Below are 16,876 nucleotides of genomic sequence, written 5' to 3'. Positions count from 1 at the left end.
TTTTTAAATATTCAGAAGTTTTGATCGGTTACACTGTACTAGAGGAACCATTTTACCAAGTACTTTTTCACTCTTGAAAAATTTCTTGAAATACTACTTTCTACTTGTGTGAAAATATGTTGAACTAGTACTACTCTTGCTTGAGTACAATGTTTGCGTACTCTGCCAACCTCTGGTCTAGCTGGTGACCTATGCCTTTTACAGACCTATGTAAACAACTCGCTCCTTATATGTTTCTCAGACTTCCTCTTGCAGATTCTGTTTCGTCTTAACTTGCATTTGCAACTCCTAATGATGCTCGGCGCAATTTTAGATATTTTTCCCTAATTGCATGTTAAAACAGTATTAATCACAAAGAGTCAGAAATGCTCAGATTTGTCTGCTTTTATTGGAGTCTCAGTGGGGACTAAATGTGTATTGTGGAATTTAGCCAGATAAAGAGAATTAAGTGAGTAAATGAATGTCATGTGAACCTTTTGCTTTCTGTAGGATGACTAAAAGCTAAAAAGATAACATTCAGTCATAAGCATGACATAAATGCTTATTAGTAGTTAAAGTGCTAATACAGATAAGCACAAAATTATTCGCACCACTCCCAGATTAAGTCTTAAGGTAATCTTTTGGGGTTTTTTACCAACACGTTTCTTCTCACTGGATGTTTTTTGTTTTGTTCTTTTTTGCAAGTTTTTGGAGTGGTCCAGTCTAAACTCCTGATTTGAATCTGACAGAGGATCAGTGAAGGATTAGGGTGATGGAAAGGAGGCCAGTCAGTCTTAAAGATAAATTTAAGACTGAACCATGCAGAATACTGCTCAGGGTCTGCTGTAATTCAGTAAGATCAGTAAAGATTCTTCCTTTGATTATTGAGATGAGTATAAATCATTTGCCATTTTTAATAAAAAAGATATCTTATTTATACTCATTTTCTGTTGATTTATTCTCTTTTCGGAAATGCCTCTTTCACTTCTAATCAGAAAAAAATGTTGAAAGTAAATGATTTGACATCGAAATCTACCAGTTATGTGTGTGTGTATATATATATACATATATTGGATGTTTTAGCTGCTACTTCTAGGTCCACGTTCACATCTTTAAAATAACTTCCCAGTTATGCCAGTCATACCAGTTATGGGCAAATCAAGCAGCAAACCTTCACATACAGCATGTGGAAACACCATTTTCCTGGACTTACATCTCTGCATTACCTTTCGCTTGTCTGAAGGTTTTTGGTTACTTTACTGCTGGTGGAAGTCTGCAGATTTAAAGACCACAAATGCTCTTCCAGGTGTGCTGACTTTGCAGGTGTGAGCAGCAGAAAGCAAGTTCTCTCAATTGCTGTCATTAAAGGAAGCGTCTGTTTGCTAAGTAGGAAGTGCCAACTTCCACGAAAGCAGCTTTCACTGCTCATTTCCAGAGTTTACCCAGTGACGTCGGCGCACTTCGGCCAAGTTTATGTTTTCCCATTCAGCACTTTTCGTCTAACTCCACCTAATCCTATAAACAAGTCAGAGCAACTTCAGGCTGACATGTGGGGTGTTTTATTCATGTGGCTTTGTTGGTCCCTTTCCTCAGGTTAACAACAACGGTCTTGTGTCTTTCCTGAGGGAGGTCTCTCAGTTTACACCGGTGGCTTTTCCAATTGCTGGCGACAGAAGGGTGGTGGCGCCGTTCTGGGCCGATGTGGACAACCGTCTGGCAGGGAGCGTCTTCTACAGGCAGAGCCAGGACGCTTCCGTCTTGAGGAGGGCTTCAGGTGATGTCAGGACGTACTTCGCAGAGTTCCCCGACTTCAACGCAACATGGGTGCTCATTTCTACTTGGCACCAAGTCACTTTCTTTGGAGGAAACTCCCAAACGCCGGTACAAATTTACCCGAATCTGTTCTGTAAACATCAACTTAAGTCGTAGCGTAACTTTGGGTGTTTTCAAAATCTGATCTCAACATACAATACAGTAGAAATACACTGGTCCTGGGTAGAAGCAACCAATCAGAGCCAGGAGGGGGTTAGCGCTGTCAGTCACAATCGTATGTAACATTACTGGAACACTGGTTATCCGTCGTCACTGGTGGCCATGTTAACTAGCCTGTGCATTCAAGGCAGGCTCCGCTTTGCAGAACTAGCTGTAGTGGAGTACGGAGCAAAGGACAGGGTAGGAGCAGGGTAAACATGAGCTTGATTAACAGCGCTAAGACCCTCCTCCTGGCTCTGATTGGTTGTTTCTGGCCCGGGAGCTGCAGACGGCTGTAGGATCACAAGAAGGAGGCAGAGAAGTTAATTTTTTTCACATATTATCTGTCTCCATGGTGTCAGGACATAATGACATCTTTAACAAGTATGCAAAAAACATTAAAAAATATAAAAATAAAAAAATAAGAGTTACCTACTGGAGTGAGTTTTAAGGAAGCAGAACCTTGGTGGAAAATTATGTCCTCAAAAACCATATGCATTGCTATGGGCAGGCTCCAATTAAGGTAAACCTTTAGTCAAGTATATTCAAGGTCTTGTATTTGATATCTTTGCTCAGTTCTTGACATTTTACTCCCCTTTTGTTATCCAAGTAGAAATTTTTCTTTGGTGTTCAAGGTTTTTTCTTGCATCAACAACTAATGAAGTCCAGTGATTCTTGAGAAGAGGGACAAAACAGGTCCTATGGATAAAGCACAAAATTTGAATAAAATATACACAAAATATATTTTTTTCAAATATCTAACTAAACTAACCTGGTCCATGTGAGCACAACAATGTATGTTTTCCTGGTGTTTGCTGAATATTTTTTATTTTAAACATTGTAGTAGGTGGATGGTGTCTGGAAAATCCCTTGTCCTGGAGCAGAACTCAATACATTCTAAAACTTTAAAACAATTAAAGAAATACTAAGATAATATTTTATGACAATTAAGTATGAGTATTTAAATAAATAATATAAAAGTATCAATAAATTGAATTAAAAATCATTTTTATATATATTTTCTAACTCCATTGAAATTTGTCCCAAGTTTTTGTCAACACCATCAGACAAAAAGAATGTAAAAAAAAAATCAGGCATTATTGGGGGGCATCAGAACTTCTGAGGACCCCATGACCTCTTCCTTTCTCTTCCTTTGCTAAAAGGGCTGAGCAGCTCTAGTTAGCTTATGTTGTACTTTAGTTTTTTCTTCTGTTTTATTCCTACGTTGCTCATCACAACCATGATGTGTCAACACCACAACTGACTATTTACAAAACTTTGATGACATTTTGTGAAATAAATGCTTAATACTGTATACTGCGTATACTGTAAAGATTTCATGGACCTGATGAGCTACAATATGGCCTCCTTCAGAATAACATCATATAAATTGAGGTAGTTTGGCATTTCGACAACTCTGTCAGTTTTTAACTGGCAGTCTGGCTCTTTCAGTGATAGTGTTGACAAATCTCACTTAAATGTGTAGTTGATTCATTTTAATGTATTTTACATTAATGGCATTACTTCACATGTATCAAGTTTTTCTTTTTACTCACTAGTTTGTCACCACCTTCAGTTCTGTGTCAACTCCATCATCCACTGTCAACTCTGTCAGATGGACTTTATGTTGTTTTTTGTTTTAAATGATATTTAATTTGTTTCTTGAGAAGCATTTGTCTGTAAAAATATCACTAATAGGGTCATTAAAAAATAATTTCATATTTATTTTTGTCGAATGGTGATGACAAAATTCAGGGTCAGGTCCATTAAAAATGTAATTTTCAAAAAAAAAATTGCAACTGGGAGCCTGCACCTTAGGATCTTTACATTTCCAAAACATCATTTGTCATATTTGTATACATAAGCTTGAGGAATAATTTTAAAAAATGTTGGGGAAAATTTAAACCCATTTTGTCCCACTTCTCAAGAATCACTGAGTCATTATTTTACCCGAAACTGTTTTTTCCTTCTGTGCAGGTTAATACTTTCCAGGTGGTGCTGATTACAGACGGAGCGCTTTCCTTTACCATATTCCAGTACAATAACATCACCTGGACAACAGGGAGGCATGCCAGCAGTGGAGGAAACCTTGTGGGATTAGGGGGGATTGCAGCACAGGTGAGATCACTTTCTTATGTTGCTTATGGATACAAAGTGCCCATCTGTCGGGAGCGGTTCAGTATCTCTCTATTATCAGTCCTTTGACACGTCTGTCCCGCTTGTTACCGTCTTCCTAGGCAGGCTTTAACGCTGGCGACGGCAGGCGCTACTTCAACATTCCGGGCTCTCGCACCTCCGATGTGGTCGGCTTAGAGGAAACGACCAACGTCGGCTACCCGGGCAGATGGGTCTTCAGAATAGACGACGCAAACGTGGAAGTGGGAGGCTGCAGCTCTGGTGAGAGCCGCGCTCCTTAAAAGAAGAACATTTCTTTTAAAATCGCACCTTTTGACGTTACTCCGCTTCCTGTTCCCGTTGTCTTCCAGCCTCGGTGTGTCCGCACCTGCGTCCGTGCCTGAACGGAGGCCAGTGCATCGATGACTGTATTACAGGCAACCCCTCCTTCACTTGCTCCTGCTTGGCTGGCTTCACCGGGCGCTGGTGCCAAATTAGTGAGTTATGGTTGACACCGCTTCCTGCTGTGTTTAGCTTGACACACGGTGCATGCTGCGAGCGACTACTTGTCTACTCGAGAACGGCCAGGAAAAATAATGTCGGCTTGTAAAGAAAATAGCTAGATTTCAGCAGACTTTCCAGAGGGACACCTGAGATTTCCTTAATACCTGTATCAGCTCTGCGCCAATCAGATGTGTTATCCTTGGAAGTCGTCTCAATCGTTTACCAGATGTTTCCTTTTAATTAAAAACATCATAGTGCCTCCCTTGTGTTTCCTCCTGTTTTTGCAGATGTCAACGAGTGTGCTTCCAATCCGTGCCAGAATGGTGGGAGTTGTAAAGATCGGATTAATGGTTTCATCTGCGAGTGTCCTCCCGGATACATGGGGGTTCACTGTCAAACAGGTACATTCCACCCATTTCCTCAGGCCGTCGTGACTCTAAGTCACTTTCCCATTTATAATCCTCCATTTATACAGCATTTGTGTTTCCATTCTATTGGGATTGGGTGTGATAACTGCATGCTTCTCCCCTTTCAATCCTGATGCAACACGATGTTAATGAACAGACAGAATAACTTCAAGCAGTGAGTGATATTTTATATAAGCCTTTTATTTTACATTTACTTTTAATGAATTTTCGTGCGATTTTTATGAAGGCGAGAACAGGAGTTTTCTGGCCAATCACTAATCTGTAAAAAGTCTTGCCTGCCGATTTGGAAGAGAGTCATGTGACTGACTATTTTTTGACAAACGCAACCGGTTAACGTTTTGTTACCATGAGCGCCGGTCATTTTGCATCTTAGCCCATCATTTCTACACTTTTGTATTCTTGAGGTATTGTTCTCCTCTTTGACAACCAATGACTTCAAGTCATTTTCTAGAACCTGCTAACGGGAGTCGACAAGATCTGAACCGATTTAATGTATTAGAGAAACACAACGTAGAAAATAATTGTAAAGTGGTAACAAAAAATACATGTCACTGAAAATAAAAATCTATAAAGCTTAAGATGCGTTTGTCTTGTAGTTCTGTAGTCTCATGCCTGAAACATCAATTTAAAAGAAAAAGGTGGTCTTTTTTCTTTTTGTTTACAAAAAACACTTTTGGCCAAAAAAAAAAAAAAAAGAAGACTTAGGCCAATATTTTAGGAAGGTGACAATATGATATGAGAAAAAGCTATGTTTACTTAAAATGGAGATGTAGTTTCCGACCGTGCTGATCAAATTTCCTTCCTACCTGGAACCTAAGCTCTCATTAAGCATCTTACCACACAAACACGAAGACGATCAGCCTGCAAAGAAGTATCAAAGCCTTTTCTAATACCTTTGCAGCCAGCGGCACATTTTTGCAGAATGAGGGGAGCCTCGTGGCGGATATATTAATCAGCTGAGAAAATATTCCGAGTGTTTCTTTCTGTGTGCGTGTGTTGCAGACATTGACGAGTGCGAAGACAGACCATGCCTTAACAACGCGTCGTGCGTACAAGGCAATGGCAATTTCACCTGTGTGTGTGAGCCGGGTTTCACCGGGGTGCGCTGTGAGACAGGTGAGAGGGGTTTGTCTCGGTGGACTCATTTTCACTTCATTCTACATTCCATTCTTTCAGCAGATGTTTGTGTCAAAAACTTTATCAGTCTGGACAAATTGGTATTGGTAGACAAACTGGTCTTATATTCAAACAGCCACCTTCAGTGAAGTCAGTATGCAAAAAGTCATTTTCTCATTTACTGTAAGTACCATGCAGATGTTTAGTTTTGTAACTTAAATCCGGGAGGAAATGAAATGATCAGGCCCTCCAGAGTTCACAAATCCCTGTTTCTACATGAAAACAATCCTAATGCCAGACACCTGGTCAATGAAACTTTATGCCTGCACCACGCGAGGCCAATCCCGCTAATCCAGCTTACTGTTGAACACATCCACCTCTTGACTCACCTTTGATTGTTCGATATCGGTGTGTTCCTCAGACATAAACGAATGTGAATCCCAGCCGTGTCTGAATGGAGGAGAATGTGTGGATCAGGTGACCGGCTTCACCTGCGCGTGTCTCGCTGCGTTCACTGGGACTTTCTGCGAAACAGGTGGGATTCAGCAAGAGAAACTTGTAGAAAACATTTGTTTTTTGTTGTTTTGGCTTCATCAACTGTATCCTGGTTGCCTTTGCAGAGTAACGCAAGCCGCTCTGCAGACAGTTTATAATAACTAATTGCAGCATTCGCTTCTCAGGCCTGTTGGCGGGAAGAGGGCTTTTCTGTTTCTTGATCCTGTTCAGTTGCAGGGATTTGTGGATGTACTGCCACTGAAAACATTTTTAGCATACTTCGGCATGCTCTTAGCCAAATTAATGTGCCTTTAAAATAATCAACTTTGGAGAAGTGGAAAGAATTATGAATTCAGAGAGGATTTCTGCAGCTGTGTGGACAGAAACTGTGTACAGAAAAGCCTTCAATGAATTTCTGCAGGATTTTATCTGACAGATCGACATGAAGTCGTGTAAGGGGTGAGAAAAGGATTCTGGATTTATTCTGACACCAACAAATTAATATTCCTGTGTTACAATGGTTCAGTAGAGCTCCAAACTTAAATCCTTAAGCATTTTATAAGGACTGAAGGCTGATGTTTACAGATTATCCCCTTCATATCTGACTGAGCATAAGCTATTTCACAGAGAAGAACAAGACAAAGTCTTGTCTCTATGTTTAAAGCTGGTAGAGAAATGCGACAATAGACTTTCAGCTGTGATTGTAGCAGAAATATTGACTCAGTGGAGCAGAATACAAATGCACAGCATATTTTACTTATTGAAAGCAACATATTCTTTTGTAGTCTGTGGACGTAATGTGACAAAATATAAAATGTGATTACTTTTCAAGGTGTTGTAATATCAAAAAAAGAAAAAAAAGAACCCAGTAGATTAGAGTAGGTCAGAAAATACGGATTCAACACCTTTACAATACAAGGACTCATTTTTGTCCAGGAAATGAAATTTGTCTAGAGCTGCAAAAACATCCTTGGTCCTTTGATTAAATTTAGCTTGTCAAGTTGTTTTTTTCCTGCATTCTAACATTTGCTTATTTTACTGCCAGAGGAATATGATTTTTACCTCTGTGTTTAGGTTTTAAGAAAAAGAAAGTTACTTAAAGAGAGAAATTTATTTTATCAAATGAAACGAAGACATGACTGAAGAAATTGATGCCTTCTTCTATTGTCATTCTATTTACATAAAAATACATAGGAAACTTGCTAAAATTAGCTTTTTTTAACTTTTATATTCAAAAACATTTCTCGGTTTAAGTCATTTCCAACCAGAGTTTTTATGAATTTAATATTGTCAGACACTTTGGTGGGGAAAAATATGAAAATTACTTCTAATTTGCAGAGTTCACATTGTTTTTAAAGAGTTCAGTTATTTTCTCCACCTTTTGCCGAAAAGCTGGAGCTTTTTCAATCTTTTCTTTATGAAATTCAAGAGTCATCATTATTTGTAGACCTAATGCGCCAACATCCCAACTTTTCAAAAGTTCTTTTAGGGAGAAAATAAGCGAGTAAAATCTTATTAGAAAAAAAATAAAAATGAATATTGTAGATACTTTTTAGTTCAAAATAGTTAAGTCTCTGATTTCCCCCTCTTACTCATACTTTCTGATCTAGTTTCTGCAAATACAGAATTATGTAATAAGCTTAGATTTATGTTGTCTGATTTACTGTAGTTATCTGCCTTATGTTTTTTATCTCTGTGATGTATAACTATGATTTTTCTACTACAGTCAGAATACTATGTTCTTTTTCTTAAAATATTGTACACTTCAATTACTGTCTACATCGTAAAAATAATTATCATTTGTGTGTTTTTAATTGAAAAACAAAATAATCTTCTGTGTGCTTTGACAATTTTGGCCCGCGTGGGGAAAGAAAATTGGACACCACAGTTTATGGTGATTGTTTCATATTTATGGAATAAGATGTACTTTTCTCTAAGAATGTTTTCATTCTCATTCTTCATTTCTGAAACCCTTTATTTCCATAGTTTTTTTGGAAACCAGTAAATTTCTCAATACGAAAGAGGTTTCATCTTCTATATTGTATTATTTTAATAAAATAACCCTCTATTGTTGTTTCCTTTCCTCAGAGCTGATGAACTCCACTGAGCCACACAACCAAACAGGTAACCAAGAAGCTTCGCCAAAAATAGTTCACATTTTGCTGTTTTACATCTGCATTTTGGGGAGATTAAGAATACACTGGGTTGAAGATACTTTTGCCTTTGGATCTGTTCCTGTGCTCTGCTCTGAATGCTGTCAAAGTGTGCAGGTTTTGTTCTCTGCTGCTAACTGCAGGCGGCTGGGCAGGTAGAGAGGCAGACTGAGGTATTTTGAAGAAGAGCTGTGCTATCCCACAGGAATGTGGAAGTCTGCCCTGGAAGACTCGGCTGTAGTGATGGATTATCGTAATTATCAAAACTGACATGGCCTCGCCCAGTTTATTACAGGAACCGGTTGCTTGATCCTGCGAATAATTGCTTTGTAGTGCCTTTTTATTAGTTTACAAACAAGAGGAAGCGTTTCGTCTAGACCTAAAAAGTGCCAGTTTATGAGTTGAAGCAGTGCGGTGGTATTCGAGTCATTTCATCAGCCCGTGCTGCTGAAGAATGCACGCTTTCAAAACTGCTGCTCTTTGAAACACAGCCATAGCATCGCTACGTGATTTATCGTTTGTAGCCATTTGCACTCAAAAATTTCATTCCCAGTTTCACAGCATGTAGAGTTTGTGTCATGCTATTCCTGTTCCAGAGATTAACTTTCATCTTTCAAAAGAGATTGCACTTAACCAACTCAGAGCAGTTGCTGCAAGTGTTTGTTCCCTCTGCTAAAAGTGCCCTTTAATAAGGTTTGAGCTCCTGCAAATGCATGTTGCTTTTCACCCCTGAGCTGAAATGACTATCAGTGCTTATATAGGCTCTCTTAAATCTCCCAAATACTTTCCTGCCTGGCTCACTTGGAAGGCACAGCAGGGGAAAAAAAGAGCAGGATTCTCCAAGGAAGAGAAAGTAGCCGGACTCAGGCGTGCCTAATCACGCTCTCAGATCAAAGGGCCCGGGTGGCGCAGGTGGCCAATCAAAGTGGCTCTCTCGAATTAACAGTCCATTAATTGCCCCCGGGGAATTGCATTTTTTGGTCACAAAATATGCCCCATATCACCAGAAAATGAATGCCCTCCACCAGAGCTCCCAGTGACTTCAAAGGTGGAGCCATTAAGCCACGACACAGCCGTGTCCTTTGATCCGCTGCTGCAATTAAGCAGGGAGGAAAACAAAAACATTCGTACGGTTCGTGAGGAGCGGATGTGCATTGTGCAGAAGGGTAATTTTTTCATTTTTCATTTTTTGTTTTTTTTTTTATCCTCTGAAGTTGTCGGAAAAGAAAAATGGCAGCAAATTGATAGTTTGCAGCAGTGGTTTTCTTAAAACAAATAACCACGTTAGTAAGGGCTATGGTTTTCCAGTACCACCATAATCAACGGCAAATAAAACGGAGAAAGATGTTAAGTCAATCAAGTTTTTTTTATGTGGAGCACATTACAGCAACAAGGCATCATAAAAACGCCATAGAATCAACAATTGAGGAACCAGTAACAAACATTACATTTTGACGAATGCTGTCATTAAAATCATCATACACATCAAATATTTTGGTCAATGTTAGATTTATTATGGTTCAAAGGCAACTCTAAACAGGTGAGTATATAACCTTGATTTAAAGGAACTAAAATTGCAGTTTTACAGTTTCCTGGAAGTGTGTTCCAGATTTGTGGTGCATAGAAGCTGAATGCTGTGTCTCCATGTTTGGTTCTGGTTCTGGGGATGCAGAGCAGAACCAGAAGCCCTGAGAAGTCTGGAAGGTTGCTATGACAACAGCAGATCTTTAATGTATTGTGGTGCCGAGCCATTCAGTGATTTATCAACCAACAACAGTATTTTAAAGTCTATTCTCTGAACTACAGAGATCCAGTGGCAGGACTTTAGAACTGAATGATGTGCTCCATCTTCCTGGTTTTAGTCAGAACACCAGCAGCAGCGTTCTGGATCAGCTGCAGTTGCCTCATTAATTTTTAAGGCAGACCTATGAAGACACTGTTGTAGTAATAAATGCGACCAATGATAAACACATGGAAGAGTTTCTCTAGATTGGCACTGCATGTGTCGTTGAAATATGTGGTTTAATTTGCTTTCCATTTTATTTCAGGAGTCAACATTTCCAAATAGTAATGTTTTTTTGTCTTTTTTTGTACTTCTTGCTAAATATCCAACAAGGAAGTACTGTACAATTTTTGGTATTGAACATTGTCCATTTTGCTGGGATACACAAACTGTAAAGAAATACATCGTTATTAGCTCACATTACTAGCTTTCATTAGATGGACACTCGGCACAGAAATCAGCTTTTCTCGCTTGTTTTCCCTTTTGAAACTCAAGTGCTGGTTTGAGAACCTTGCGTTTGCAATATATCAGATGAAAGACACTCAACATGTGGCATTGATGATGGTTATTAGTACTGAATCTTTCACACAGCCGATCTCAATCTGTGTGTGTGTGTGTGCGTGGGGGTGTGTGTGTGTGTGTCTGCAGTAGAATGCCTTTGCCAGAATGGAGGCGTCTGCGTGGGCATCAATGGAACCTGTGAATGCCCTCCAGGCTACACCGGAGCCTACTGTCAGCTTGGTGGGTATGAGCTGAATAATCCCTTGATGAATGGGTCACTCTGTGACTGAGACATTTTCCTCCAAAATTTATGTACTTGCTTTTCTCAATTCCCCTAACTCAGGAATAACTCAGACCCTGTGCAGTAACAGCAGAACATGTCCTGATGGAAGTCCCTGTTTGGAGTATGGAGGAGCTTATCTTTGTACGTGTCACATTGGAGTAGAGCCTGATCATATGGACTTTTACCCTGGTAAGACCCTGAGGTACCAGCAGGGTGAACAAACACTTTGGCAGCTGCAGTTTCAGTCAGAAGTTTTCATACCCTTGTCATGGGTGTGGTGGAATTGTTGATTTTCTCCAATCATCAAAAAAGTCAATGTTGCACATTTACTCCTACTAATATTTGGTTCAAACTTTTACTAGGTTGGCTTTCTGACATGGACTTCGCTTCTTGACTGTAGTTCACAATTTTTCTCTGGGCTTCAGGTCATAGCCATTCCGAAAGCTTTCCCTGTTTTAGCATAATTTAAAACCAGCGTTTCTTTGGTTTGTTGAAAAACGGCGCTGTCTTCAAATTGCATCGGTTAAGCTGTTGATTTTATGTGAAGTTAATGTTAGATGTTTGTGCTGTTATACCCTTCAAGCCGACAGTAAACAGACTCTTAGCATTGTGCAACCACCACCATGCTTGACAGTTACAGTGGTATTAAGTATGAAAACCTCACCTTCATTCCCTCACCCTTTCCTCCATTCAGTGTCCCCAACATCTGAATAGTTGTGCTACCTAAACATAACAAACTTTCTCAATTGGCTCATCCATGTGGGTAGTTCCAGTTTTTGGTAGATTTCATTGGTGTCAATTTTGGAGCTTAGGTTCTTTGTTTGGTGTTCTCCTTCCCAGTCCATGGTGATGTAACGCTTGCTTCGCTGTGAGCAGTTTATGGCAGATTGGAGACTCTGCTAGCTGCTTCTGGTTCGTTCCTTATATCTAAGGGTGACAGTTTGGGCCTTATTCCAGACCTTGGCAAAATGTTAAAATCCTAACAAACTTATATGTGCTACTGAACTGGCAATGTTGGAATCTGCAGTTGTTCAGAAGTGGCTAAAGGTACTTTTTGAGGTTGTAAATTGTACAGTTCCCATTAAATTTTGACCGAGTTCCTTGGACATTTCCATTGTTCTGAGTATTGGTCAGTCCGACGAGTGCTGTCAAGCAAGTCCTTGTTTATGCTGGCAAAGAGAAACTTCCTGCTGCAATCAAACATAATCACTGATGGCAAGATAAAGGTTTTCTCAAAACGTCTGAGCTTCTAATTAAAAGACTTAGTTAAATATATGCATATTTTTCAGTCTGCATTACCACATTTGGAAAAAGAACAGCTTTGAAAAATCCTTAAAAACCCAAAATTAATGTGACAGTCATGCCCATAATCAGTGCATGTAAACTTCTGGCTACACTATATTTATTACTGCATGTATATTTGTTTCCTGTAGTCACAAACACTTGAGCTTCATAACTGAACTTCTAACATTCGCAGTTCAAATCGTGAATACTGGGCGAAATTGACATCTTTGATGTTGTTGATTGTTCTGTAATCAACTGAATAAAAAAACAAACTTTATTTTTTTGTGTGTTTTTTTTTTTTTTTTTTGAAGTTGAACCAAATCTCCATGTAGTTGAGCAAAACTTTGGAGCTTTGCTGTCCCCCACTGCAGTGGAACACAATCAAGTCTTGTTATGTGTTTTTCAGTACAGCCCCAGTCGGTCTGCGACTCCTCGCCTTGTCTGAACGGCGGGTACTGCTACGAACGAGACGGAGGCTACACCTGCGAGTGCAGATATGGATACTCTGGCAAACATTGTGAAAAAGGTAGAATAATTGATTAAAACATTCAGCAGTGCTTGCATATGAATCGGCTTGCATATTAAGCAGCATCCATAAAACATCCCTCTGTGTTGTGTGTAATTACCTGGGCTCAAGTCCAACAGCAGCTTTTCATGCCCTAGGAAACATGCCATCATTTGTAATGCTCCTTGAAAAATTGCAATGCTGAGAGGCTTATGATAATTTGTATGTATGACGGAGTTATGAGCTATTTCCCCAAATTATGACTCAAATCTCAACGGAGTGGAAGAGATGTATTTTGTGTGATTAAAAGCTCGAGTGCTCTCTTCTTCAATGATTCCTCTCTTTGACTGTCTCTTTCCAGTTAGACTTAATACATGTGCGTCGAGCCCCTGTCGTAATGGAGGCTCCTGTAAGGAAGAGGGAGGGAGCTACAGATGTGTGTGTCCTTACAGATTTACTGGAAAACACTGCGAAGTGGGTGAGTACCACTCTACTGTTATTATGTCTAATATTTGGTTGCAGGTTTGTGTGAAAGTATTAAAGTAAATGTGTGGAAATAAGTCAATAACTACTCAGATAACTCCAGTGCTTTCAGTGTGTCTAAGCTAATTATGCACAAATCAGACCAAACATCAGTTAGTCACCAAAATTATTTCTATTTGCTGAATGCAATGATATTTAGAGAAATAATATGTCAATATAGTTATTTATTAATGTTGTCAGAATCAAACATGTGCCTACAGAATGATGTAGACATCTTATGTTGGTAACTCTTGCTGAACTAAAATAAAAGAAGTTTGTTCTGTTGTATCTTCAGACATTGAGAAAAAAAACAAAACATGTATGAGTTTTTATTTGGTGGACGTAAACTTCTTGTTTCAGGTATATAAACAAACACCATCCACTTCATAACGTACTGTTCTTTTTGCTGTTTGCTCAAAGAGTAAACCAACCAATTATAGGGCAGCAACTCAGTGCATTCAGGCATCTAGATGTGGTGAAGATGACTTGCTAAAGTTCCAACCAAGAATGTGAAAACAAGGGGATTTGAAATATTTTGAACGTTGTATGGTTGTGGGTGCCAGAGCAGCTGACTCCAACAAGAAGCCTCTCTTTTCTTTTCTTTTTCTCAATAAAAATACTGTTTTCTCATAACTGTAAGATATTTCAGAAACCTGCTGATCTGTGGAAGTTTTCACACACAGCAATTTTTCAGGTTTGCAGAGAATGGTCAGAAATAAAGAAACTATCCATTAAGTATCTCCTGTGTGGAGAATGGGCAGCGTGGTTCAAGATGACAGCAAGCCAGCAATAGCCCATAGAACCTCTCATTACAGCCGACATGCAGAATAAAATATGTAACACTTGAGCCTTGAAGCAGCACCAGACCACACGATATGCCACTTCTGTCAGTTAACAGGAAGCTTATGTCACAATTTACTTCTATTGAATTTTTAGGTTAATTTTTGGAAAATTTAAATTTTTTTATTTTGTTGCACTCCTTGGGTTTCCATATTTGGGGGGTGATGTCAGCAGAAGCGTATTTTACAGCTTCTATTCATTTGGACTTTAAATTCAGGACAACTCTACGACGGAATATTAGGGCCAAGCAAAGATTTATGTATTTTTTTAATATGACAATAATATTCCAATAAGATATTTGTAATATTAGGAGAATAAAGTAGCCGTTTAATGAGTACTCAACACAAAAATACCAAAGCATAAGATCACAAATTGCTTAACATTCCTCGTTTTAAGTTTTTTGTTATAAGTTTTACAGATAACACTTAATAGAAATTCCTTTTAACACGTATGCGTCAAATAGTTATCAGTAGCAGGACTTTGAAACGTCCATGCAAACAACTGCATCTATTTTGAAAAAAGAACTACATAGACTGAGGTAGACATATCATATTTTGGTAATTTTATCCAAGCTTTTTTCTCAATTAAGACTGTTTTCTCGTAATTGTAAGATTTTTTTTCCAGTAAAATTTCCTCTTTGATCTCCTTATATTATTATTTTATTATTTTAATTAAAAATATTCTCATTGCCTGACTCTGATACTCCCATAGTACAGCACATAATAGAAGGTATTTGAAATAAAATTCACTTTTACAAGTCATTTGTAATTTCTTTTTTAAAAAAAGAAATTGAGAAAAAAATGTTTTTAATTAAAATCAGATCTGGTATGAAAACAATCCGAGATTTTATTTTGAAGTCCAGTCCCACGATTTACTCATAGTTGCTAAATATGTGCAATAACAGGCCTGAAATACATTGCCTGGGCAGATCTTAATTTCAACTGCAATATTCAGATGGAAGGTTCACAATTCCTGTCAGTAATTTCTTACTTCTGTTGGCTGATTTTAGCAAGATAATACATCGCCTCAAACTTTTTTCTAGAACGTGATGGCAATGCTGTACTCTAACAGCCTTTCCAGTCAGTTGATTTCTATCAGTAGAGCACCAAAACTGCACAAACTCTGTGATGTTGTCATGTTCATGTGGACCAAAATCTTTAGGGAATGTTAATAGTACCTTTTTGAGTCTTTGCCATGTAGAATTAAGGCGGTTTGTAGGCAAAATGGCGTTCCACCCCTTGCTAGTGTAAACTTATAAGTTACACTAGCAAGGTGTACCTAATAAAGTGGAGGGTGAGTGTGTTATTCTTGTAATGCTCCTTACTTGTACGATTCCTAGTTTTTCTTTAATATTCAAGTGTATGCTAGCCTTGTCCTGAATGCCAGAAAAGTAAACCAGTGTTTCCCAACCCTGGTCCTCAAGGCACACTGTCCTACATGTTTTAGAGGTGTCCCTGCTTTAATGTGCCTAATTCAATTGATTGCAGTTCAACAAACGCCTGTTAATCAGTGATCAATTGAAATCAGCTGGACTGAAGCAAGGCAATACCTAAAACATGCAGGGCAGTGTGCCTTGAGGACCAGGGTTGGGAAACACTGATAAACTACCTCAGTAATTAAAAGAAAGAATTTCATTCTAGTCCTTTCTTTGGTTTTCAGGAAAGCCAGACCCCTGTTCCTCCACTCCCTGCCAAAACGGTGGAACGTGTTTTCACTACCTAGGAAAGTATAAATGTGAATGCACTGACGAATACAGCGGAAAAGACTGTCAAATAAGCCGGAGCTTACTACATCCCTCTGCAGGTAAGCAGACTTTGTGTCACCGGGCAACAATGTCTTAATCTCCCTCTGATGTTGACATTTGCAAGATGTTGCCCTGGACAGATTAAACGAGGCCAGAGGATATCCTGAGTTGTTAAAGTGCGTAGATATTAGCTTTCCATCTAAAGATAATCTTAGCAGTGTTGCTGCACTAGAGGCCCCGCATTTACAAATATAGATGGCTGTGTAGGCTATATAAAGTAAGACGTGATTAGACACGGTGATTCATGTCTACACACTCTTAACAACGCGCTGGAGGTAATTTTAGCAGGACAAATACAGACGGTTCTTGATGGAAAGCACCTCCATAACCTTTGGTGTGCTTTGGTGGGGGGCCACTGTGAGCATCCTGTTACTATGCAGCCATGCTTGTATTTATCGGCGTGTTTGCGTTCGTTTTAGAGCTGGGCTGCCCCCCCATGTCAAACACGCTGAGGTCCAGTTCTCCTCGACAACACTAGGCTCTGTCGCTGCGTATGTTTGCCATTCAGGGTTCACGTCTGTGCCCAGAGCCACGCAGAGCATCTGCGGCATTCAGGGAGACTGGACCCAGCCGCCCGTTTGTAAGAGTCTGTA

General features: G+C 39.2%; 1 protein-coding gene across 4 annotated transcripts in view; it reads left to right on the top strand.

Moving 5' to 3' along the window:
• The window catches only part of sned1 (sushi, nidogen and EGF-like domains 1), a 39,997-nt gene that overhangs the window by 11,402 nt on the left and 11,719 nt on the right, over positions 1–16,876 (top strand). For 2 of the 4 annotated variants that reach the window (XM_032572594.1, XM_032572597.1), the window contains exons 2-14: positions 1,573–1,860; positions 3,928–4,068; positions 4,188–4,347; positions 4,437–4,562; positions 4,857–4,970; positions 6,000–6,113; positions 6,535–6,648; positions 8,697–8,732; positions 11,193–11,285; positions 11,389–11,517; positions 13,019–13,138; positions 13,479–13,595; positions 16,139–16,282. In XM_032572594.1, coding sequence (XP_032428485.1) covers positions 1,573–1,860; positions 3,928–4,068; positions 4,188–4,347; positions 4,437–4,562; positions 4,857–4,970; positions 6,000–6,113; positions 6,535–6,648; positions 8,697–8,732; positions 11,193–11,285; positions 11,389–11,517; positions 13,019–13,138; positions 13,479–13,595; positions 16,139–16,282 — 1,696 coding nt within the window. The remainder of the gene's footprint in view (positions 1–1,572; positions 1,861–3,927; positions 4,069–4,187; positions 4,348–4,436; positions 4,563–4,856; positions 4,971–5,999; positions 6,114–6,534; positions 6,649–8,696; positions 8,733–11,192; positions 11,286–11,388; positions 11,518–13,018; positions 13,139–13,478; positions 13,596–16,138; positions 16,283–16,876) is intronic. The other 2 variants (XM_032572595.1, XM_032572596.1) reach the window with 2 other exon arrangements.

This window comes from Xiphophorus hellerii, chromosome 9 (genome assembly GCF_003331165.1).
Source record: "Xiphophorus hellerii strain 12219 chromosome 9, Xiphophorus_hellerii-4.1, whole genome shotgun sequence".
In the NCBI taxonomy this organism is placed as follows: Eukaryota; Metazoa; Chordata; class Actinopteri; order Cyprinodontiformes; family Poeciliidae; genus Xiphophorus; species Xiphophorus hellerii.
This window is presented reverse-complemented; position numbering and strand designations above follow the sequence as displayed.